The sequence below is a fragment of the Anser brachyrhynchus genome (assembly GCF_964034855.1).
Source record: "Anser brachyrhynchus genome assembly, chromosome: 24".
In the NCBI taxonomy this organism is placed as follows: Eukaryota; Metazoa; Chordata; class Aves; order Anseriformes; family Anatidae; genus Anser; species Anser brachyrhynchus.
Window position 1 is genome coordinate 6,269,440 of NC_137717.1, and position 24,328 is coordinate 6,293,767.

At 45.9% G+C, this 24,328-nt stretch overlaps 1 protein-coding gene across 18 annotated transcripts in view; it reads left to right on the forward strand.

Annotated features, from left to right (window-relative positions):
* Window positions 1-24,328, forward strand: part of HIVEP3 (HIVEP zinc finger 3) — a 302,477-nt gene that overhangs the window by 229,641 nt on the left and 48,508 nt on the right. For all 18 annotated transcript variants that reach the window (XM_080566580.1, XM_080566583.1, XM_080566588.1 and 15 more), the window contains 2 exons: window positions 4,235-9,895; window positions 14,017-14,162. In XM_080566580.1, the coding sequence (XP_080422706.1) occupies window positions 4,778-9,895; window positions 14,017-14,162 (5,264 nt within the window). In that variant the 5' untranslated portion in view covers window positions 4,235-4,777. The remainder of the gene's footprint in view (window positions 1-4,234; window positions 9,896-14,016; window positions 14,163-24,328) is intronic.

The window sequence follows — 24,328 nt, forward strand, 5'->3', positions numbered from 1 at the left end:
TTTTTTTTCCACAGACACGACATCTTAGTGGTTACCAGTAAGAAGGGAGCTGTACCGTTCCCTTGTCAGAGCAGAAATAAGACCTTGTATTTTGCTTAGTCCACTCATTTTCACAAGACTTGTAACATTCTAAATATACTTAACGTACGTCAGATATGGTAACTGTTGTTTAAATTTGGAAATGGGCCAAATGACTTAAAAGTTATCACAAAGAGAATGACCAGGCAGATTTTCCAGTAGTACAGCAGCTATTCTGACATAAGCCTGGCATCCTTAAAAACAGGCTAAAATTCAATGTATAGAAGAAAACGTTGCCTGTTATGGTTGGAATGTAACAGAAAGGCAGGGTTTCTGTTGGAAGAGCTTCCCACTAAGCGCATTGGATCTCAATCTGGCTGAGACAGGACCAAACAACAGAGAAAATCCTTCCATCTGCTTGAGTACTGCAAACAGCAGAGTTTTGCCACCGAAAGGGTTTTAAGGAACCACTGTAATGAAACGTTTCAGCGTGCTGGAAACAAGAGGCAAGCAACATAAAGCCAAGCACTGCAGTTTTCCAATTCTCATTTGGAAGGAATGAATTCTGGAGGCCAGCCACAACATAGGCGAAGGATTCCTTCAAATGTCTTGTCAGTGACGTTCCCACCTGGAGCTCAGGTGCCAGGTGCAGCCTGCAGCATTTCTCTTCCAGCTTCTGGGGGTTCCAACCCCAAATCCATCAGCAGAGAGCTTGTTTGGTGTGTGTAGATGTGGTGATAGTCCCAGGACATGGGGTCCGTGTACGGTTTGACACCGGTTGACTCTTCCTCAAACCCCTTAGGAGAACTTCAGGATTTGTTTAGGATTTGGAGAGAGAGTGTGCCCGGACATCTTTACAGGAGTTAATTTCAGCCTTGATAAAGTAGCTCAAAATACCAACAAGACTGTCTAAAATAGCATTTCTAAGCATTTTATCTCAAGCTTTAGGGTGAAACTCTGATCCAATTCAAACTAGAGGGAATTTTGTCACTGATTTGCTTCATCAGGGTGCCAGTCTTTGTTTCTGTCGATTGCAAACGAAACAGGCATTTCTGTTCACGTTCGCTCCATTGCACTTCAAGTAAAACCTTAAGAAATGGTGTTTGAATGAAATAATAGCTGGAATCCCCCATTTTAGTGCCTGTACTTTGGATTTGGCCAGAGATCTGCAAAGTTAGCAGCTGGAAACCATGTGCCATAAAATCCATGTGACTTGGTTCTTAAGGATTTGTTGACGTTGTGCCAGTGCATGCACTGCCTTGCTGTGCGTTAGCTGCTGTTGTACTGATCTACAGAGAAGGCAGTGCAGAACACAAGCTAAATGAAAGTCAGCACCGATAAGCAAAAATAGTGGAAGCATAACACATGACAGAGAGAAGAGACTACTCAGGTCATGAGGAGGCGGAGATGAAAGTAAAAGCAAAAGATGCGCCTTTTCTGAGAAAAAATGGGAGAATTAGGAAAGTATAATGAAAATAAAGAGGCTGAAGTTTGAAGATAGATTTTGACTGAGAGAAGGAGAAGAGAAACTGAAAAGAAAATAGAAAATAAAATAAGAACAGATTTTTTTGTCTATGCAGTGATCCTCTTTAGCTTCTCCAGGTTGTATCTGAGCTGGGGCAGAGCAAGGGTAGGCATCTACAACCTGCCCTTTAGAAGCTCTCGTTCCCTTGCTCCAGCATGCCTCCAGGTTTTCTGGGGAGAAACCCTCCTACAGTTTTCAGCTGGGTGCACTTCATGTTTCTCTGCTGTTTTACTTAGTACTGTTGAATTTTCCTTGGAGAGGTATCTGTCCGGAGAAACGGTGTCCAGCTAGGAGAATCATCTTTTGCCATTGTCATTCCAGAGGCCATTCCCAGTAATGGAAAAAATATGTAGAAAGTAGCCTGAATTGCCCCAGAATGGTTGTGCTCGCTGCTGTAGGCAGCAGGTGTGCTTGTTTGTTGACCGATTGTTTAAATGTTAACTTCTGTGCAGAGTTCCTGACAAAATCAGCTGCAGCCCATGTGTTCATCAGGGGAGGCTGACGATGGTCTGAACATTTGGGGTGGTATTGAATCATCTCAGAAAGCTTCTTCACAAACAATTATTTTACATTTAGGAGTGGATATGGAGTCTATAGGAGAAAACAGGGTATTAACATGTTTTTTAGGCGTTCTTTAGTTGGCAGTTCGTAAATGTGAGTGTTTGAGCTTGTGGGAGGCAGTGTTCAATTTGCGCTTGCTGAAAAAGTCTCATCTTAAATCCTCTTTTACCAAGCTAATGTGCTCTGTGCATCACGAGTGGGGCAAAGAACAGCATCTTGGGCAAAAATCAACATGATAAATCAGCTTCACAACTGTCTTTGATCTTAAGTAAGTCCTGTGCTGTAAATACAGTGCTCTAAGTCTAGCCCAGACCACGCTTGGTGTTGGTCAGCATGGAGGAGCCAACACTCTTCAAAAAGGGGTTTTAAAATGTAATTAATTGCTCTTCATAGCAATGAGCCCATAAACATGAGACGCCTTTCTTAGCAAGTCGGAGCAAGTGCAGGACCTGGGAACGTGCAAAGTTCATGCTGGAGGGGATCAGAAAAAGGAAGACAAAGCATTGAGATAGGACTGATTTTTCCGTGCATGCACCTAAGATGTGGGTGTTACAGCAGTCCAAGTAAACCACTACTTCAGTCAATAAGAGGTGACATCTCAGGGCAGTCAGTCTCACTGAGCTGAGACCTTAATGGGGGTTGCACTTTCTCCATGGGGTCCCTCACTGGCACCTGCACCTCTCAGTGACAGTACAGGGAGTCTGACGACTTGAACCCTAGCTTCTGGCCATCTAAGGTTAGATGAAATCAATCCCGTCCAAGGAATAGGCAGTTCTTAACCAATCCTGTAAAGTCTAGTTGGTCATGGTGTATCGCATGGTGCTACCATATCTTTAGACTCTGCTAAATTAAATTACCTTACACTCCACATCCCTTCATTCTCATTGAATGTGGAGCGTCCCCAGGGTTGTAGGACCGAATAAAGAGTGAGTAGTCCTCAGAGGACTTTGTATTGAACACAACTGACCTCTTCTGCTGGCTTTTCACTGTTACACCCTTGAATGAAGCTGGGCTATTGTGCAGCTAAAATCTCAGGAAGGTGGGGTTAAATCCCGCGTGCCTCCCTGTTTTCTGTGGTTTACCCTTCAGCCCCATCCATGCACCCTCCCCCTGCATGGGGCAGGATTAAAGCATCAGGGCTTTGAGCAAGTTCCCATTAAACCAATGCCATTCTGTCATTGCAGTGCACTATGCCCTATGGCAGAAAATAGTTTCATAAGGAAGATGCTTTTCTTCTGTCTCATTATAAATTATACGTACCAATTTGTTTCACTTAAAAAGCACCGTCCCTATTTCCTTGTGAGTACTCCACCCATTTTCTGTTCTATCTGCTGGTGATGCTGTCTTATTTCAGTGGAATTGGAGTATTTCCTCTCCGAGCGTCTCGTTAATAGCTGTATTTGCTGAGAAGTGTGGTAGATTTAATAGAGCCTCCCATTCAAATTCATTGTAAGAAGAGTTTGCCTTTATAGACAGCCAATTTCAACATTCTGCCCATATGAAATATGTCCGTGCTATAGAAGTTGGACTCGCATCATTGTTTGGTAGCAAAAGACAGGAAATTAAAGAGGCAAAATTTCAGTAAAAGAGTGTGTATCCTTTCTCTTTACCTGCTATTGTTGTAAATGACACAGAAGATTACTGCCAGCTTAAGCACAGGTTTTATTCAGAAAAGATTTGCTTTTTATTTGTCAGTGAATGTATGTGCTGCGTTAGGCAGTGCTATGTATATAGTCAGTTTTACTGTGTAGTCTGTTTGGAAGGGAAATATAATTACAAAAATTGTAAAACCATAAATGTTTGCAGGAGATTGGGAGTAATTCAAGTTTGAAACCATTTAGATACATTTTTCAGAACTGACTGTGTTTCAAGTTACTGTATTTGGTTACTGCTGCAGTGCCAGGTTATGTGTGCATTACACTGAGCATAAGTCCCTGAGGTTTGACTTAACACAATTTATGTTTAGATTACCATTACAAGCAATGTCTCATAAATTGTTGACATTCAGTCAGTTATTCTTTTTGCAAAATATTTACTGTTATTCTCTATAAAAGTAGCAGTGTTTAATTACTTAACTACAAATGCTGAAGTAATCTTTTTCTGTTTGTTTTCTCTTGGATGTAATTACAGAAATGTGGGAAATACTTTTCCAAGGCTTTTGAACTCAAAAGTGGAACAGAAGGAAGACACGGGGGGACATACACCGTTCAGTGTTATTTTCCTTGCACAGGAAAAAAAGATCATTATGAGATGAGCAGCAAAGTCTCAAGTTTTCAAAGGTTTGCATAACAAACAAGAGACACATTGTGGGTTGCATCTTGACTTTGAAGGCTTGCCACTGTCAACTGAAATAAAATGGCAAGGTTTAAAGCCTTAACCAAGTTCACAAGGAAAATATTTGGACTAAAAGTTTTGGAAAGTTTTCTCTCTTTGAAGTAGTTTGTCATGTGTTACCAATGTGAACTTTATTGACCTTGAAACATTTTTTTTTTTGAATCAAATAGCAACTAGTGACACTTTAGTAAAATCTTTAATCAACAACCATCTCCTGGCGGCTCCAGCTTCGTAGCAAATGCAGGCAAAACAGGGAATCTACAGAAGAGCCCTTTATTATTCGTAAATGAAGCCTGCCAAAACCTTCCCGAAATAGCATTCAAAGACCCTTTTAAGGTCATGGATCCTGAACAAAGCCAGAAGAGCACAAAAAAGGCTGAGGAAAGTCCAAGAAAGAGGCTTCCCAAAGGAGAGGCTTTCCAAGCCAGTATTTCATCTGCAGCTACGTATCAGGGCAGCTCTGCTTCTTCGCAAGGAACCCCTCTCCGAGATATCATACCGCAGCAGCACTTTTCTGGCTCTTTGCCGATTCCGAGAGAGGAATCTCAGGAGAAGACTGGACATCAGAAGCAACCTAAGCCTTCCTCTTTTGAACATCCTCCCCACGTCTCGCAGCTTCAGCAACACACACTGTCACCAGCATTTATGTCTCCTGGGAAACCCGAGCACGTCCTTGAAGGGCCCACGTGGCAGCTAGTTGATCCAGTAAGACCAGGTCCCTCCGGCTCCTTTTCATCACCCGGGATCCACTCGCATCACGGCCAGCTCCTACCTTCCCATTCAACGATCATTCCTGGAGAGGACATGCCGTCCGTTCAAAAGGTCTATATCCCTCGCCCTTCGCAGGTTTCCTTGAAACAAGCTGAGGAAGTGCACAAGAAGGAAAAGAAACCTCAGAAGCCAGGCAAATACATTTGCCAGTACTGCAGCAGGCCTTGTGCGAAGCCAAGTGTTCTCCAAAAACATATCAGGTCACACACGGGTGAGAGGCCATACCCTTGCATTCCATGTGGCTTTTCTTTTAAGACTAAGAGCAATTTGTATAAACATAGGAAATCTCATGCTCATCGAATAAAAGCTGGGCTGGCCTCAGGGATCGGAGCGGAGATGTATCCGTCGAGCTTGGAAATGGAAAGGATTGGTGGGGAGGACTTTGAAGAGCCCACAGAAGGAGAAAGCACAGATTCGGAGGAGGAAACGGGTGCAATGTCGGGCCATCCAGCAGAGCTCTCCCCCAGGCAGAAGCACACCCTGTTGTCCAGTAGTTTGCTGAGCGCGGGGAGCCAAGGCTCCAGCCACGACCGGTGTTCCTTGTCTCATTCCAGTATGTCCCAGTCGCTTGAGGACAGCAGCCAGTTTGTGGAGCCATCATCAGACCACACTCTGAGCCATAAATCTGAAGATACCCATACTATAAAACAGAAGCTTGCACTCCGCTTAAGCGAACGGAAGAAGGTCATAGATGAACAAGCTTTCCTGAGCCCCGGGAGCAAAGGGAGTACCGAGTCAGGCTACTTCTCAAGATCAGAAAGTGCAGAGCAGCAGATCAGCCCACCAAATACTAATGCAAAATCTTATGCAGAAATTATTTTTGGGAAATGTGGTAGAATTGGGCAAAGGACTGCAATGTTATCTACCAACACAACCCAGGGGTTTCCGCACCTCTCTACCGAAGAGAAACCTAGTATGGTACCGTTATCTGTGCCTAGAACACAGGTTATTGAACACATCACTAAGCTAATTACAATTAATGAAGCTGTTGTAGATACCAGTGAAATAGATAGCGTTAAGCCTAGAAGAAGCTCTTTATCTAGACGTAGCAGCATCGAATCTCCAAAGTCTGGTGTATATAGAGAACCGTTTCAGTTTGATATCAAGTCTGGTTCCAGTAGCCAGCTGGATGCATCGAAAGTGTTGACATCCCACGGTGAAAAAATTAAGCCCGAACAATCATTGTTGTCACTTCAGCAATCCCACAGTGCCACAGAGACAGTGCCTCTCCTAAGAAGCCACTCAATGCCTTCTGCTGCATGCACTATAAGCTCCCCACATACCTTTAGAGGTAGCTATTCATTTGATGATCACATCATGGAGCCTGAAGTCTTAAGTCGCAGCCAAGCATTTTCTTCCCATCCTCGAATGCTAAAACGACAACCAGCTATTGAGCTACCTTTGGGAGTAGAATATGTCTCAGAGGAGGTTAGCTCTGCAAACAAAGAGACTGTTTCCAAACCTCCCGAGGAGCCTGAAACCAAGGAAAGCGATCTTACCAAAAAGTCACGGAAGGGACCGAAAGTTAAAGGGTTCATGTACGAGTGTAACGTATGTGGTGCTCGGTATAAGAAAAGGGATAATTATGAAGCCCATAAGAAATACTACTGTTCAGAATTGCAGCTCTCAAAGCCTCGTTCTTCCACTTCCCATACCTCTTCAGAGACAGAGAAAAGTGTTGTGGATCCTGACACGTGGCCCCAGATGATGCATTACAAGCTAGGGAGCAGTTTGGAGCTTACTCCGCTCCGAAAAAGACGAAAAGAAAAGAGTCTGGGTGATGACGAGGACCCTCCAGCTTTTGAGATGTCTGACACTCCCTCCTCCAGTACTGGGCCAGGGACTCAGTTTGCAAACCCAGCATCCTCTGATGTTGCTTTAAACTTAACCCGTGAATCCATTAAGTCACCAGCAGATCCGGGTAAATCCGCACCTTCTGATGTCAGTGCCAGCTTCCATTCCAGGAATACCAAACCGGCTTCAAGTACGGAGGGCAAAGAGAGAAGGACAACCTCAAAGGAGATCTCCGTCATCCAGCACACGAGCTCCTTTGAGAAGTCTGACTCCATCGAGCAGGCGAGCAGCTTGGAGGGAGAAGAGAAGCCCTTGTCACAGTACTCATCTCAGCCGGCCACACAGCACAGCCGACCACCCCATTCCCTGCAGCCCAAGCTGGTACGGCAGCCCAACATCCAGGTCCCAGAGATTCTGGTCACGGAAGAGCCTGACAGACCAGAAACAGAGCCAGAGCCTCCTCCAAAAGAGCCAGAAAAAACAGAGGAATTTCAGTGGCCACAAAGAAGCCAAACCCTTTCTCAGCTCCCTGCAGAGAAACTCCCACCAAAAAAGAAGCGGCTGCGGCTGGCAGAAATGGCTCAGTCCTCCGGAGAGTCCAGTTTTGAATCAGTCTCCCTCACCAGAAGTCCAAGTCAGGAAAGCAGCATATCCCATGGCTCCAGCCACTCTGTGTCATTTGATCGTGAAGATCACAGCAAGACGGAGTCCACCAGCCAGCCCTCTGAATCCCACCCGAAGCCTCCTGGCGTTGGCTCGCATATGTTGATGGTACCAAGCCACCATCATCATTCCAGGGAGATGCGGAGATCTGCCTCTGAGCAGACACCGAACGTGTCCCATCCTTCCCAGATGTCAGAGACCCGCAGCAAATCGTTCGACTACGGGAGCTTGTCATCCACCCCTGCCTCCACCCCCGGCCCCTCGACCTCCTCGGCTCCACAGGAGAGACGGAAATGCTTTCTGGTCAGGCAAGCGTCCCTCACCAGACATCCGGAGCATGACCCAGACTCGGCCCCAGCAGGCCGGACGGAGACGGAAGATCCAATTCCTTCCTCAAGTAAATCTCCTGTGACGGGTCTGCCCCCTCAGCCAGCGTCTTCATCCCCTTTGCCCTCTCACAGCACCTACCCAAGTGATAAGAGTCAGCCGAAAGACAGCCCCCAGCCGGCATACACCCAGCCATACACAGAAGCTCTGCAGGTCTTTCATCCCGTCCCCCAGCTAACGCTGCATGAAAAGCAGTACATGTCCCCTCAAGTGTCCATCTTTCCCTACCAGCACCTCCTGCCGCAGCCGGGGCAGTCTGCGGAGCTCTTCGCCGCACACACGATGTCTGACGTTCTCTCTGCTCAGTTCTCCATGCCTCAGATTCCTCCTTCCATATTTCAGACCCCACCGCTGCCTCTCCAGCAAACGCTCATCCACCCAGGCCAGCTTCATATCGCCCCTCCGTTAATGTCTCACCCTGCTGAGGTGCCCTTCAGGCAGCATCCTTCGTTCCTGCCGGTGCATTACCCCGGCTCCTCACCGATCCCTTCAGCCTTTTTTCTGCCTCTTCAGTCTCAGTTTGCTCTCCAGTTGCCAGGTGAAACTGGTGGACATTTACCACAGATCAAATCCAGTTTGTTCCCGGCAGCAGGAACCTCCAGCCTTTCCCCGTGCACAGAATATGGCTCAGACAGTAGGTTGCATCCTCTGACCCGCACCACAAGCCCTTCGGTGTCCGTGTCCACGTCTCAGCTCGTTGTTCCTGCGCGCTCAGACCCCATGGTGTCGCTTGTTGTCCCCGTTCGCATCCAGACAAATATGCCGTCCTACGGGAGCGCAATGTACACAACGCTGTCCCAGATCCTGGTCACTCAGTCCCAGTGTAGTTCCTCTTCTATCGTTCTCCCAAAATTCGATGATCGCCAACCCAAGGGTACCCTGGTCTGTAGCGCTGATGTTCACGGGCTAGGTTTCGATCTGGCGCAGGTGATCACAGAGGATCAAAGAAGCATTTTCCAGAGCCCGTATCTGAGAGTGCCCTTGCCCCTGCCGGAACGAAAAGGCTATATGCCCCTCACCTCCCCATCGGACAGTGTCCTCGGACTAGAAGGGGGCCCGTCGACAGTCGGTGGAAGCAAAAGGATGCTCTCTCCAGCTGGTAGTTTGGAGCTGACAATGGAAACACAACAGCAGAAAAGAGTGAAAGAAGAGGAAGTGTCTGAAGCAGAAGAGAAGTTGGAAGTGGTGAAGCCACCCAGTGCAGTGGAGGAAGGGAAAAAGCAGGATAAATCTCACTTTCTTACAGAAAGTCAAGGCAGGGTTGAGGTTGAAACACCACCTAGTTTGTCCTTAGAGCAGTCAGAGCCAAAGGAAATCCCAAGTACGTCGCAGCAACCTGTGTCCCATTCAGGTTCTCCAAGTTTTGAGGCACTGGAAGAGTATAAGCAGCCAGCTGGCAAGCAGTTCCTCAGCAAGGCACCTTTACAAACCGTGAAGAAAGAAGACTCCAAAGAGCTGGTGGAGCAGTCTCCACCAACCCCTCCAAGCCCTGCACCTCTATCTGAGGTCGCTCATAGTGCAATGAAGTCTCGAGAAGGTACAGATATGAAGAAGGTACTTCAGTTCCCCAGTCTCCACACAACCACTAATGTCAGTTGGTGCTATTTAAACTACATAAAGCCAAATCACATCCAGCAAGTCGATCGACGGTCTTCAGTGTATGCCAGCTGGTGTATTAGCTTGTATAATCCTAACCTTCCGGGTATATCCACTAAAGCAGCCCTGTCCCTCCTGAGGTCCAAGCAGAAGGTGAGCAGGGAAACCTACACCATGGCTACAGCTCCACGTCCAGAGGCAGGCAGGCTTGTCCCGTCCAGCTCCAGGAAGCCAAAAATGACAGAGGTAATGCAATCCTATATATTTCTCCTCATCTGTTTGGATACATGGGAAGAGGGGGACGAGGGATGGGGAATTGCTACGGTTAGTTTAATAGGAATTTGTTCATCCCCTTTCTCAGTTTGGTAAGCACTTGTTCTCAGTGAAACTTTTAGAGTGAAGAAACTAAAACCCACTATAATACAAAAAAAAAAAAAAAAAAAAGGCAAGCCTGCTCCAAGGCAATGTGCCATATTTCTGTTCTCCAGTTTCTACTTGCCTTGTAATCAAAAGAGCATGTAGGAATCACCACCGCACCATGAACCGCCACTGCTCGAGCACAAAGGATTAGACTTGATTTGCATTTTGTGTCTTGATATTTCAAATAGCTTTACAACTTTTTTTTCCTTTTTTTTTTTTTTTTTTTTAATAAATGCTGTTATAATTCCCTACATTTTGCATGTTATAAACGAAAAAGGATTACCTTGGGGAAATGGGATTCTGTCTGGTTGTGCATCTACTGATCTCACATTAATGAACATGGAGAGGCATGCTTAAAAGTATTTAAAAATATTAAAGGGAGATTTGCAAGTGAATTTAGTCTCCCAAAGAAGCGTATAAGCATGCAGTGACATTTAGAAAAATGCCTCAGTAGGTTAGACATGGAGTCTTGTAAAAACAGCCATGTCGTTTAGTCCGTTTAGTTAATGTCCTTAGCTGTCTGCCTGCTTTTCTAGATATCTACGGATATTTTATACCTAGTCTTTAGAATTAAGAGGAGCAAGGTAAACGGCTTTGCACAGGCAAAGCTCACCAGAGTCACTGGCCACATGGGTACAGAAGTCTTTAAGATGCTTCTGGTAACTGCCTAGTGTTTTCTATCTCACTTTGAGGCCAAATTTTTTTTCTCTCTTGGTTAATGCTGAACCATACAGATCCCTTTAATCCAGGTCATGTTCATGTAGATTAGCAAACAGAATTGCTCTAAAGATTTTGCAATTTGATATTCATCTCAAGTCAATTTATATTGATGGATTATTCATTTTATTTCTGAATCATGAAATGAACTCTGAATATTAAATTTATTATAATCACTGCTGCAGCTGCTGCTTATAAATATGTCTTAAAATACACAGTAGAGTCACTATGATTCAATAAATCTTTATTTCTATTCAGCATTTCCATCATTCTCCTGCAGAAATCCAAAAGGCTGAATTTCTGGGGACCTAGGGGCAGATAATTACCTATGCAGTGCAATAACCACACTGATGCTTGATATTTATGCACTCTTTTTCAAGGGATTTTATCTGAAGGGTGTTGTACCATCCTTGATTTCATTCTCTAATAGAAGTGCCTGTGCTCCTCTGAACTTTGCTCTTTGACATGGTGCTAAAATGCACACAAAGTGTGTATTTCAGAAATACAAGAGACCCTCATACCATGAAGTTAAAGGTTCAGATCTAGACAGGAGTGGTTCAGCCCTTAGTCATCAAAATACTTATTTCACTGCATACATTTACTCAGAAGACTTAAAAACCTTTTACACAAAGCCCTGTGAACTGGCTGGTGGTAAAAGTTACGATTTTCATGATAGTTTGCAAAAGTTAGAGCTTGTCCTGCAAAACTCACCAACTAAATGGTGTAGCCAAATTTTAATATTAATACCTGCTGCTGAAAGGAGTGGGTTTTGCAGAAATCATGTTAATTTCAATGGAGACAAATTGACCTCATGCCAAGTAGAGAAATATTTTTAATTAGATGATCAGTGGGAGTGAAATCCTCAGTTTAGTCACTAAAATACATATGACTGGCACAGATTAGGAAGTAGCATTGCTGGTTACTCAGGAAGATGCGATTACCAGGAGCTGTGTAGCAGTAGCATCAATCAAAGGTTGAAAGTTCAACCTTCAGTTAACTCTGCTCTAGCTATTTTCCTTAAATATTTTCTTCTTTATGTAACTATAAGCTGTCAGTCAACACAACAGAAAATGTAAAATGGCTCTTATATTTTGTACAATTATGCATGCAGCAAGCTACCAGCAAGCAGTTGTACTGTGTATACTGTCTACGTACTTGGCTTGATTTCTAAATTACCAGTGGGATTTACTGAGCAGATCAATTCTGAAGTGACTGTAGGCTGCAACATGCATGTAGGGATGGTTAATTACACTGTATTGGGCTTGCACAGTTTGTAAATTAAACAAGATTGTAAAAGGAGGTAGTAGTGACTGTATGATTTTGGCTCTCCATGGTGCCTTTCATCTGTCTATGTTTTGTGCTTTCAAAAGTTGCAATAAATAAACCTCATTCTGCATCTAGAAAGTCAATTGTTTTGTATTCCTCAGTAAATAAGGAACTGAACTGGGAAGGTATTCGCTAGCAGTGTTATGAACACACAGCTCCTATCAGGAGGTGGTCACACACCGCTCAAGGTGCTCTGGGTGTCTCCTGCCACCGCTTTCCCCCGAGCACAGAACCCTCGTTGCCCAAAGACACCCTCACGAGCCCACCTCTGCTGTTAAATTGTCATAGTGGTCCCTGGCACAGTTCTGGCCTGGGCTGGCAGCCCCCTCCCGTGCAATTTCCAGGCACATTTAGGGAGGTAGGACAGGCCGGGGGCCGTTTCCAGGAGGTATCTTGGAAGGGTATGTGGGTCAGATGGTGTAGATGTGGTCTCATCTGTGTGCGCTGATCCCAAGGACACGGGGTAGTCCCGGGTGCATTTAATGCTCTGAGCTGAGCTCAAGAAATCGCTGCATGAATTTGAAACGTTTGACCTCAGTGTTGCAAAGCTACTTTTAGTCAATCCGTCCCTCTCGCTGCTGCAAATCCGGTGGTAGCTTCAGCAGCGTGCTGCCGGGGAGGCTGGGCTGCATCCCGCTAAATTGTGCATGTCTCCCTTTGAGCTAGTCACTCGTGGCTTCCTCTATAACCATGGGAGACAAAGAGGCACCTCTTGGGTGATTCATCCCCCCCTTAAGATGTGTGTCTAAGGCAGGGCAGATGAATCACTCTTGAGAGCTGCTACTGCTTCCAGTGACTGTAAAGAGCCAGGGACGACCAGCTCTGATTTAAACTTCTACCAGTTCATTTGCTACTTTCAGGCCCAAATCCCTCTCACAACCAACCCTGGGTCTCTCAAACACCTTCGGCCTTTTTCCAGAAATAACATATGAAGTGAGGATGTGGGCGATTCAGTTATAGTTCAAAGATATTACTGCATTTATGTAAAAAGTAACCTGGGTTAAAAAGGCAGTCTGCTTCCCTCTTTCGAAGCTTTGGAGACCCATTATTTGTAATGTTAGGTTTTAGCAGGGAAACGTCCTAAGGTTTCATTCCAGGTGGGGAGCTCCCCTTGCACTGCATGGAGGTACAGAGGCAGATGTAGTATTTAGGCCCCATATACTTTAACAAATAATATTGAATATGTGAGATGAGACGTCCGTGCATGACCAAAGCTGGGTCTGAACAAAGGTGGCAGGTTTAACAGTGAAAAAGGCAAAATCACCCTGGGAACATGTGGGGAGGTTGAGGATTATTTTCTCCCATTGTGTTTTGGCTTTCTACATACTGCACCCTTGGCAGCGGGGTTTTGGTGAAAGGAAATCACCCAAGAGCTTTGACTGTTACGTGATTTATATCAAGTTTAGATGGCTGGAGTCCAAAACTGTGTGGATGTGTGTGTGTGTGTGTGTAGGGGGAAATCCAAGGGCTGAGGTTAGATGTGCGAATTCTAGCGATGTCTGCTCTCGAGATCTTTGTGGATGCGTATTTTAGAGAGGATTATCCAAGGCCAGATTGGGACCAGGGACCCACGGCCCTGCCACGCACTCAGAGTGACCCCAAGCCACCACACTCCTTTGTGCCTCGGTTTTTCCAGCTGGCACCGTGCTGCAGGGGGTGGTTTAAGCACGTTCCCTGCTTGTAAGTGGTCACTGTGAATGTAACGCGTCCAACAGGGCTGCAAATCCAGACGCAGAGGCCCCATTTCTTGAGATGTTTTCCTAATTACTGCGCTTAGCTGTCAGGAGCCGCGTGTGTGGTAGGTTGCTGGTTCTTTCTGAGGCAGCCTGCAGTGTTTGGTCTGTGGAGCTTGTAGAGTGATTTTGTATGTAATCAATGATTGTTTTGCTCTTTTGGGGAGATAGGTTCATTTGCCTTCGCTCCTTTCTAATGAAGGTCGAAAAGATATAACTAGAGCTGAGAAGGAAGAGGATAAAAGAGGAAAATCAGAAGAAGAGGCTCTTGTAACCAAAAGAGGGGAGCCGGTCAGGATCAAGATCTTTGAAGGAGGGTAAGTGTCTCGTTTTATTTCTCTTTTCGTATCACAGCCAAGTGTATAGGAGTTACTGATATTGATGATGGCAAGTCAGTGAAGGTGCCATGTGGAGGTGAGCAGAAGGCCAGATGTAGTTGGATTCCAGGTTACTTTCTGCAGCCACCTCAGAAACCTGGCCCTCCAGATCTCTAGGTGCTTCGGACTGCACTCAGATTCTTTTTTGAGTTGTCTTCAAGTTACAAACCCCTTGATCTCTTCTCTGAGCAGGTGGTTGAGTGAAGACAGCTGAAGAACACAAATGCATCCTGTAGCTGTCTCTGATGTGGCAGGGGTGTACTCCCTATCTTCTACATCTTTCCAGAGCCTTCCCCTGAAAATGAAGTTCCTAATGGTTCCTACCATTATGATGAGAAACTGGGAAGATCTTTTCTGATGCTTGGGTTTTAGGTGGGGGAGAAGAGAAGGATTGTTTTTGATGTGATTTTAATCCCACCCAGCTAAAGCAGCTCAAACCAGAATGGATGCAAGGTCTAAGTCTGATGTATGTCTTAATTCGTAGGTCCAGGTAATTCAGAGTGCTCTTCAGTAATTCAGCACTGGTCTACTGTTTATCTTTTCAAAAATGAAAAATCAGTTAATGAGTAGCGTGTCTGTGGGATGCAATTATGTTTCATACTTCAAGATCATCCTTCCTGTGTGCTGCAGAGGGGGCGAAAAAGACTTGAGAAATCCCTAGCAGGATTCATCAGTTTGCCCTTGCCATTGGGTGGTCTTGGTTTTTGTGCATTAGAAAAAGGCTTTAATTAGTCAGTGGTTGTGGTTTTCTCTCTGCTGTTACCTGTTGAAATTTGCTTTTATTTTAAAGTGTTTCATTAGCAGATGATCAAACTAGCTAACCAAGAGAGTAAAGTAGTGCTTTGTGAAAGGAAACCTGCTTGTTTGCTCAGGACAGCTCACCTCTCACCCAGACACAGGCACTATGCCTGCAGCTCGGGTTTAGCTACCTCGGCATGAGTGGTGAGCACAAGGAGCTAAAGGAGGAAAGGAGGAGCCTTTCCCTGTCACATTCACATCAACCTGGACTGGTCGTCACCTAAAGTGATTTAGGGAGGGAGCTGGGGGATGGCAAGAAAGCAACAGACTGGGAAATACGATGGGCTCAGTACATTGCCATCACCCTCCCATTGCAGAAAGGGCCCCCGGGACCAACTGAGCATTGGGCTTTATTGCCTTAAAAGCCCATGAGAAGCCTCCGTTTCCCTCGGATGGGTTCTCATGGCTGTTTCAGAGGGACTCTTGGACTCCTTCCTAGACGTGATTAAAAAGGCTGAGTTAACATGAATGAAAATCACCTTGCCCCTCGCAGAGCTGCTCCTCAGAGGTTTTTTGGGGAGAGACGCGGAGGTGCTTCAGAAGAGCAACGTCTCCGCAGCCCTGTGCTCCCGTGGGAAGGCTGTCTGCTGTCCCCAGCCGAGCAAAACGGATGGGGAGTCACATTTTCTAAAAGACAGACACAAAATAAAGCAACTTCTCCAATATGTTCTGTATAAGCCAGCACCAGGGAATGTATTAGTCATCCTGAACGTATGCTATGTTTTATTTTAAAGTTCCTGTAGTGTTGGCTTAAGGCAGCCGTCCTTCTGGATGTGAGATAGAATATAGTAGCTGTTTAATGCCAAGCACAGGCATGGACATAACGCATCAGATCGCAGAAATACATATAATATCAAAATTAGATGGCATACACAGTGCTGAGAGGTCAGGAAGGACAGGATGTTCTCCCAGGGTGCTTGGTACAGACCTGGTGCTTCGTGCCTAAGTTCCAAAAGGTTTCCTACGGTAAACTACAGTAAAGGAACAAGCTTGCAGATGAAACCGTGTGGTGCCTAGGGCTTTGCACACAATACTAAATGGATCACACCTATTTCCTGCCATCTCTTCTGTTTTACAGAAAGTACATCCATTCTCAAGATGTTATTTCACCTACCTCCTCCCCACACCTCCAAGATTCCCTCTTTGTCTCATTCCTCTCTCTATTTATCAGTTTCACATGGTCTGCTCCAGGCTAGACCCATCCTTCCAGTGAGATGTAGTTGGTTTCAAATCGTTTGGAGCCAACCCATGCTCTGTTGCCTCAAGCAAGGAGGGAGATTATAAAGAAATTTGAGTGTTCATACACAAGCTGAACTTGCTGCAGCTCTTTTAGCTCCCTCTTCCTCTCAGCTTTTGTTTCTTTAGAGCTCATCCCTTTCTCAACGCTATTTTCAACACTTGCATTTTCCCTCTGTGCATCCTTCTTCCAGTCCTATTGCTGCCATTCCCCCATTGCTAACAGTGCTTATGGCACTGCCAGGACCAGCCCTGCTACTTCCCCTGCTGCTGTCCAGCCTGCTGGCTAGAATTGTATTCCTTGGCTTTCAGAGAAGACCAGGAAAGCCAAATTTCATGCTTCCATCACAGCTGCTGCCCATTTGTAAGAACAATCTTGCCAGAGGCTCTAGGAGCTGTGCCCTTTGTGTTGTGGCTCAGGTTTCTTGGGGACTGCGGGAGGAACGTGTGTGGTTCTGCCTTGGCTTTCCCACAATTAGAAGTAGATGGGATCTGCAGAGTTTCGTTTGGGCTCCTGTTTAAAGAACAAATTCCTCTTTGAGCAAGTCTCAAGACCATCCCATACGTAATTTCAGTGGTGACTTTCTGCCTACAATCATTACATTTCGTAGTACTGAGTATACCTCCACAGGAGCCAGCACTCACCCCCTAGCACAAGCACTGCCCTGCACTTGACTGCGAAGGAGGTGGGAGTCATTCAGCATCCCGCACACGGACTGGATGCTGCCCTGCCTCGTTAGGATGTGTCTGGGAGAGTCGTGCCATTAGGCAGCCAGCTCAGAGTTCATACTCCTGAAGGAGCAAATAAAAATACCCATTGGTCTTGTCCTGAGGGATATTGTTGTGGTTTTGAACAGTGGAAGTGATCTTTGAAGGTCAAGCTGGCCAGCACAGCTTCAGGGGAAGCGCCGTGATTCCTCGGTGGCTCTGTGTCACCTTCATCAACCCGCTCTGGTGGTTTGGAGGCATCGGGCCCATTCTGAAATCTTACATCATGAAACTGTAGATTGGTATCGACCTGATTTGGGAGTGAGGCCTGTGATGGTATCATGGTCTTGTCAGGGAAATGTTGCCTGTTTACTGTGCATTAGTGTTTCCATGAGGAAATCTGATAGGAGTGGGGATAGTTACAGTCAATGTGTGTTCTTCTGTTTCACAGCCGAACACTCCGTGCTCTTACGATGCCCATCGGTGGGCTTACGGCACTAGTTGATTCCAACTAGTAGGAAAAGCAATACCAAGAAGTAGGAGGGTTAAGAACAACTAACCTTAACTGGCATCCCCAGAGCAGTGACACGTAAAATGAATACCTCGTCAAAGGGAAGGCAGAGGTGCTCTCTGTGGAAAACTGTTCCTTTATTTTTTTTTCCCTGCAGTTAGCAAAAATGTTATGGCTACAACCTTCTGGTTGCATACCCATTCATTCACACCTTAAAAAACAGCTCCCCGTCACACGTGTGCAAATGCACACATGAGTGAGAAGAACCCCTAGTGGTGTAATATGGGGTGTCTTTTAACACAGACAGAGATGCACATAGTGCTGTCCTGCCCCAGGCTGCTGTAGGCATCAATTTGGTCTGACCCAGGCACGAAGCCGTGTCCTTCACTCCTTGTCCTCACCAATAAGTAACAGAGAGTTGCAGGTTTGTCTGCCACGGGGTCTTCTGACCCAGAGTGATGAATCCCCACCTTCAATCACTGCTCCCTTGAGTCCGGGTGAATTCCTGTCCCTCAGCCCCTTCTGCCTAGGGCAATGGGGGATTGCATGAGGTTTGACCACTGCCTTCCCTAGGGAACCCCTGGGTTGGAAGGGGAGAGGCTGTTGTCCTCTGTCTCCATGCTGTGGGGTTGCTTGTGGGATTTTAGGGAGGTGGGAAGGAGACAGGAATATATCCAGCCTCACTTAGCCTGTCTGCTGAGAGACTTTCCCCTGGGTTGAAGGAAAACAGAGAAACCTTGGGACTGTTTTATCAGACGTGAACATGACTGCTGACTAGTGGATGCACGAGTTAAAAGAAAAATCCCTTTTGGGGACCCCTTAGCTGTACGCAAACATCCCTCCCCCAGCCGTCCTCCCGGTTCGTGCCGCTGTGGACTCACTGCGATCTGTGGCCGGCTTCTCCGGGTGATCTCATTCCATTTCTATGACCGGCCACAGAAACTGCAGCTCCCACCACCCGCTGACACACACCTAATGGAAAATCCCTGGCACAACAATGCGAGAGTTTTATTACCCCGGAGAAAGCCTCTCTGTTAAACAAGCAAAGTTTCTCAGCGTGTAACTCCAAACCCCTGCACCGAACCCGGTTCGTTCAGGGGATTTCCTTTGCTGCTTAGATGAGTTCTAAGAATTCGCTGTGTTTATTTTGCAAGAGCCGTTCGTCCCAAAGACACTAATTTGAGCGCAGACATTAGCAGCGAAGGAGGAATCTGTCCGTAGCACATCCAGCCGTCCCGTACATCAGCACAGGCAGTGCCTGGGTGCTCCTTCATTCACCTGCAAGCCTGCTCGTGTCTTAGAGGTGAACTCGCCTTGTGGCCCCAGGGTGGTGCCTCATGGGTGTAATATTACATTGAACAGTAATATTTCACTCTGTATTCTGAGGTGAAAGCAAGGAATTTCAGGCATTTTCATTTTAAATAGAAAGTGAAAGGGGTTTTCCTAAGACGGGCCACTTTGGGGAGGAATTGGTATTAAAACTTCTCCGTTAGGGCCAGAGGTGCCAGACTGACCACTCGCTGTTAATTTGAGCATCTTGGGGGGTTTGGTTGCTGGATTTTCCCTGCCTTCAGAAGTGCTGAGCAGGCATTGCTGAGCTCCATTTATGCAGCGCTGAGGCTGCACAGCCCTTCTGAAAACACGGTCCCATCTGTGTCAAGCTGCTCTCTGAAATGGGATTGTAAAGCCTCAAACATCAGCTTGTGCACAGGTGTTTGTTCTACTTCTGTAAACGACCTTTACAAAAAACAAGTTTCTGATATGTGGCTTTTCTTGTTTTCAGATAGTATTTTACAACTAATAGGGAGGAGGGCTTTCATACCACAGGGTTTGAGACTAGCAGGTACAGCACTATTGCCCAGACAGATCTGAAAACACTTAACCAGCCTGGGTTGGGCATGCTGGGAAAAGGGAAGGGAAGAGCATTCCCTGATTTTGCTAATTGCTTATATGAAAATAAAAGAAATCACGAGAAATGCTGGCAGCTCCCCAGGGATCCTCACCAAGGGAGCCTCCATTTCCCTTGAAGAAGCATCCGTACCCGTGGGGTTGGGTACAGCCCGAAGGGTCAGGATGCTCACGCTCGCCGGGATCTGGCCTCGTGGTAATGGGCACTGTGCCTGGCAGCGTGCCCCATATGGGGGAAGGACAAGCCTTAGATCTCATGCGCGATAAAGGAACATAAGGTCTCTTTTGAGCACCATACGTTTACACTCTTTTTTTTCTTTTTTTTTTTTTCATAGCACAGGCAAAGCACATTTTCTGCTTAAAAAGCTAACAATCCAAAGAAGACAAGACACAGGGTGGCAATTTAAGGAAGGACGGGTTTGTGAATTTTACCAACGCTGACAAGATGAAAAGAGAGATTGTTTGAAGAGACAGGTTTACAGGCAGTGAGAAAGGCTGCTTGGAAGATACGTTCAGGAATAGCAGCAGAGAAGAATAGCAACCAGAGAAAAATATTTTCAAAAAGAAATGAATGTATACTTTTTGCTTTGAAAATTGTTGCATTCTTCCTTTAAAGTATCTTTAAAGCTGTATGGAGAAAAGGTTCCATTCAACTTGAAACAAATGATTTCCCCATCCCACCCCGTAATAAGTCTTCAAGAAAATTTGGATTTTTTTTTTTCTTTTTATCCCTGGGCTTACTTAAACAACGCTTTTGCCTGATAACTCGGCTTGTTGCCGAGAAACTGAAAAATTGGTTGTTTTCGGAGGTTTGTTCAGGAAATCCTTTCTTGGATTAGGAGCAGCAAGGTAGACGGCAGGAAATGGAGCGTGGAAGAAGAGGAAAGTTTGGGAGAGCAGCTAGAGGCAGTGCAGGAGCAGCAAAGCAAAGGTGTCACTTGCTGGACTCCAGCCCCGGAGACCTCGGTCTGTCTGCTCGCCGCCGCCTAGATGCGTTAGATAAGAAGCGGTGCGGCTGGGAGCGCGAGCACATTTCCTTTGGGAGGGAAAGTGTGGGACGGCTCTGTAAGCGTGCCAGCTCCCAAACCTGCCACTCAGCAGATGGTGCTGCGTGCCAGGAGCTCTTGTATAAGTAACCTTGTACATTACAGAAGTAACCTCGGGTTATTAGCTTGAAAACAGGTTATTAATTTCTGTCGGGAGCAGCTTCTGGTTGTATAACCAATACTGAAGCATCATGCAAGATCCCAAATGTGTTTTTGGGACAGAGCCCAGAGCTTGAAGTACCTTCTATTTCCCTTGCTTTTATGACAGTGTTTGCACCCGGTGAGTTGATAGCCACCATAAATGCTCCTCAAGGGTCTGTGCAACATGGATCAGCATCATTCACATTCAGTCTGTTCTTTACTACCTCCTGTGCTTTCCCCTTGTGGATGTGGGTGCAAAAATCATTAAATCCGCCCCGTGTTTTGGTCAACTAAACACAGCCCCACTCTCAGTGACCATCCTAGCCCTGACGCAGCTGGATGAAGACACACTTGTGAGCACGTGGACCCCCGTGCGGCTCACGCTCGGGGTGTGATGCTGGCCGGCTGTCCCATCTCCACCTCCACCTTGGCTCCAAAACGCAGGATGTCCCCGAGTGCCTACAGCTTGGAGCACTAAGGACGGCTTTCCTCTAATACCAGCTGTGTTTGTGCTGAGCAGTTCCTGAACATGCTGTTCCCTGAGCATATCCTGGAGACAGCGAATGTGGTGCTTGGAGCAGATAAGTGTGACTTGGGGGTGGTGGGTTGTAAACCCGTCCTCAGCTCGTGACTCACCGGGGCTCTTGGATAAGTCGCTCCCCTCTCTGCGCTTCCATTTCCTTGTTTGTGAGTGGGGACACACAAACTCACCTAGTGCTGAGCTTGATTATATTCTGCCTTTAAAATATCTTAATATTCCTCAATAGGAATTGTTAATGCTTTACCCCATTTCCTACCCTGAATATCTTGTCACTTCACTTGACAAATTGGATTCATTCTGCAGCTTATGTCTGTTTTCCTAGGAAATTAGACAAACACAGAAGGATTCAGTCTGGGTTGTTGTCTGGTTTTCTTTATTATTTTTCCTAAATTATTTTCCGTACAGCCAGCCCGCTTTCTTGACACGTCTTTCTGGCAGGCCCTTATAATACCGCTTGCTGCTAATTTCCCACAGCCAATTATTAAAAAATACTATCTTCAGTTTCCTGTGTGACCTTGTGTGGGAGGCTCACCTTTCTGCAGGGGTTTCTCTGCTGAGTAAAGATCCCTGAGAGCATCCATCCAGCCTGCCCAGGGGCTTCCCCAGCGCAATGCAGTTACAGCAGGGCAGAGGCTGAGCGTGGCCCTTCCCCGAGCATTCCCAACAAGTTTTTCCCAGCTTCTTGTTGTGTTCACCATGACATTTAACCTTCTCCATGTTACACAAGGGCAAGACTTCCTATTTGCTTTCATCTCAAATGAGGAAAAACACAGACTTAAACGATACCAAGCAAGAAATTGTCTTTGGTGCCTCGCACAGGTGCCTGGTGGGGACCAACCTGCCTTGCTGGCATTGTGCTCTATCTTATCTGGGGAATGAAGAATGCTCCAGCTGCCAGGCTCATCAGTCTCCTGCAAATGACTTAAAAGTCTACTAATAATTGCATGTATTCTAGCTATAGTTCTATTTTATTACTTGGCTTCTAACACCTTGCAGATCCAAGGTTCAGTCCAGTTAGGTGAAAAGGAGCAGCCCCCGTTCTGCACGCTCAGAGACCAGCATGTAAGTGGGTTTCTGGGGTGGGAAAGAGCACCATTTTCCTTCCTTCTTCATTGGAAAGACAAATTATGGTCACTGCAAGCAAAAGGCAGGTGGGAAGCTCTGTGTCACTTGGGGCATCTCTTCCTCGCCATGCCGGAGGCTGGTGACCTTGGAGATCAGCTCGCCTCTCCCTGTCTCTGTCCTCTCTTTGCAAATAAGGGGACAAGGGAGGATGGTGGTAGGGGGTGTGTTCGTTTTAGACCTGGTGTTGGAGTCTGTGTAGCATGCTCTAGGTGACCCTGCTTGAGCAGGGGGGATTGGACTAGATGATCTCTGGAGGTCCCTTCCAACCTCAACCATTCTGTCTGCCTAGACCATTCCATGTGTTGAAATGTTGCCTCTAACCTATGTGAAACGTCAAGTTTTGGGACTGGGATTCACTCATGAAACACCGCACACGCTATCCTGGAGTCGTTCTGTGTAGTGAGGGCACAAAATGTATGGGGTTTGAGAGAGGCAGAAGATAAACACAGGGAATATGACCCTGTGGACCCACATGGGGAGGTCTGAGGTTGTAACCTGTGCACTGGCTGCATTTGGTATTGCAGAGTTACCAAGACAAATGAAAAAACAGAATTCAGGGCAGAAAGTGCCAGCAGGTGCTGGCAGGTAAGGGCAGCCAGTGGAAAGGAAGGCCGTGAGGTGATCAGTAAATTTTGGCAGCTAAACAGGGGTGGAGAAAGGAAGAAAATGGTTAAAAAGAAAGAGATTGCAGTTATCTGAGCAGGAGAGGGTCGCGCTGGAAGAGCTGAGCACTCACAACAAAGAGAGAGGGTGCGGGGTGAGGAGAAAAAGGGAACAAGCTGGTGCCAGCAAGGAAGTGAAGAGAAAAAAAAGAATGAGGGTCAGAGATGATCTCAGGATCTGGAAAATAATGTAGAAATGGATGCATACAAGTACCAAGTTAACATTGCTCACACGTGTGCTTTTCCAAGGTTGTACACGCTCTCAGTTTTGTAAGAGTAAGCATTTTTTTTTTTTTTTGCGCTTTAATAAAAGGCAACTGGATGCTTTCCTTGGTTGGAGTCTTGAAAATGATAGCATAAAAGAATCCGTGTGAAATCCCGAAGTGATCACCTGGGCTGTCTTGCATCTCGGATTCAGAGACATGACACAACGTCTTATTCCGAGCTGCTGCTTGATATGGGCCAAATGTCTGGAATAATGAGGTCTCCATGCGAGCAGACTGCTTATGGGTTTGTGGCAAACACCAACATTGTAGGGTTCGCACTGTATTGATTCGGTGACACAATCTCTACAATTAATTTGGTGGAAAATTTGAGAAGGCAAACGCTTTTACCAGGTTTACTTAGGATTAGCCAGTTCTTAACATCTGCACATCTAGGCAGCCTGGCCTATACAGAAATGTAATTTATAGAAGCCTTTTAATAGATTCCAAGTACTGTGCAATCAATTAGAAACCCGATGTTCAAATAGACAGACCCAGACCTGACTGCCTGTTACTCAATCCATATTCCACAAGGTAAATGGCAGGAAGATGACTCTGAGAACATAATTCTGAACTGGCTTTTTGGGACTTCCTTTTCTGGCCCTTTCTAAGGATGAAAACATTACTTTTGAGAAGACAGATCTCTTCTCAAGGCAGAGTTTAGTCTGATTCCTGTTTGTCTTTTTTTTTTTTCAATGTAGTAGTTGATTTTCAATTCTCTTTAGTATCAAAGACAACCAGAGAATCCTGGTGATGACAGATGGGATGTGAAATTCTTGGGAACATTCTGCATGATGGAAATGGTAGAGGTCTGAGAGTAACGTGTGGCTAAATTGTATTTTCAAATAAATGACATGCACACAAGAGCATGAATTCTGTGAAATCCACCCACTGGCTAGTTATTCCACCTAGAGATGGGCCATGTGCCTCACACTGGGGATTAAGGACCACCGCCTTCCAATTTAGATTGCAAATTTTGGTTTTGGAAAAGTCATACTTTTTATTTATTTAATATGGAAGTGAGCACGCCAGTGATACTAAGAACTGAGTAAAACCTGTTACATCCTTAAGTAGCGAGGTTGTGAAAGCCAGACTCTGCATTTAAGAAATGTTTTTCAATTCTTCCTGGTTTGGTGCTGGAAGGAGAGCAGCTTAGCCTGTGTGCTT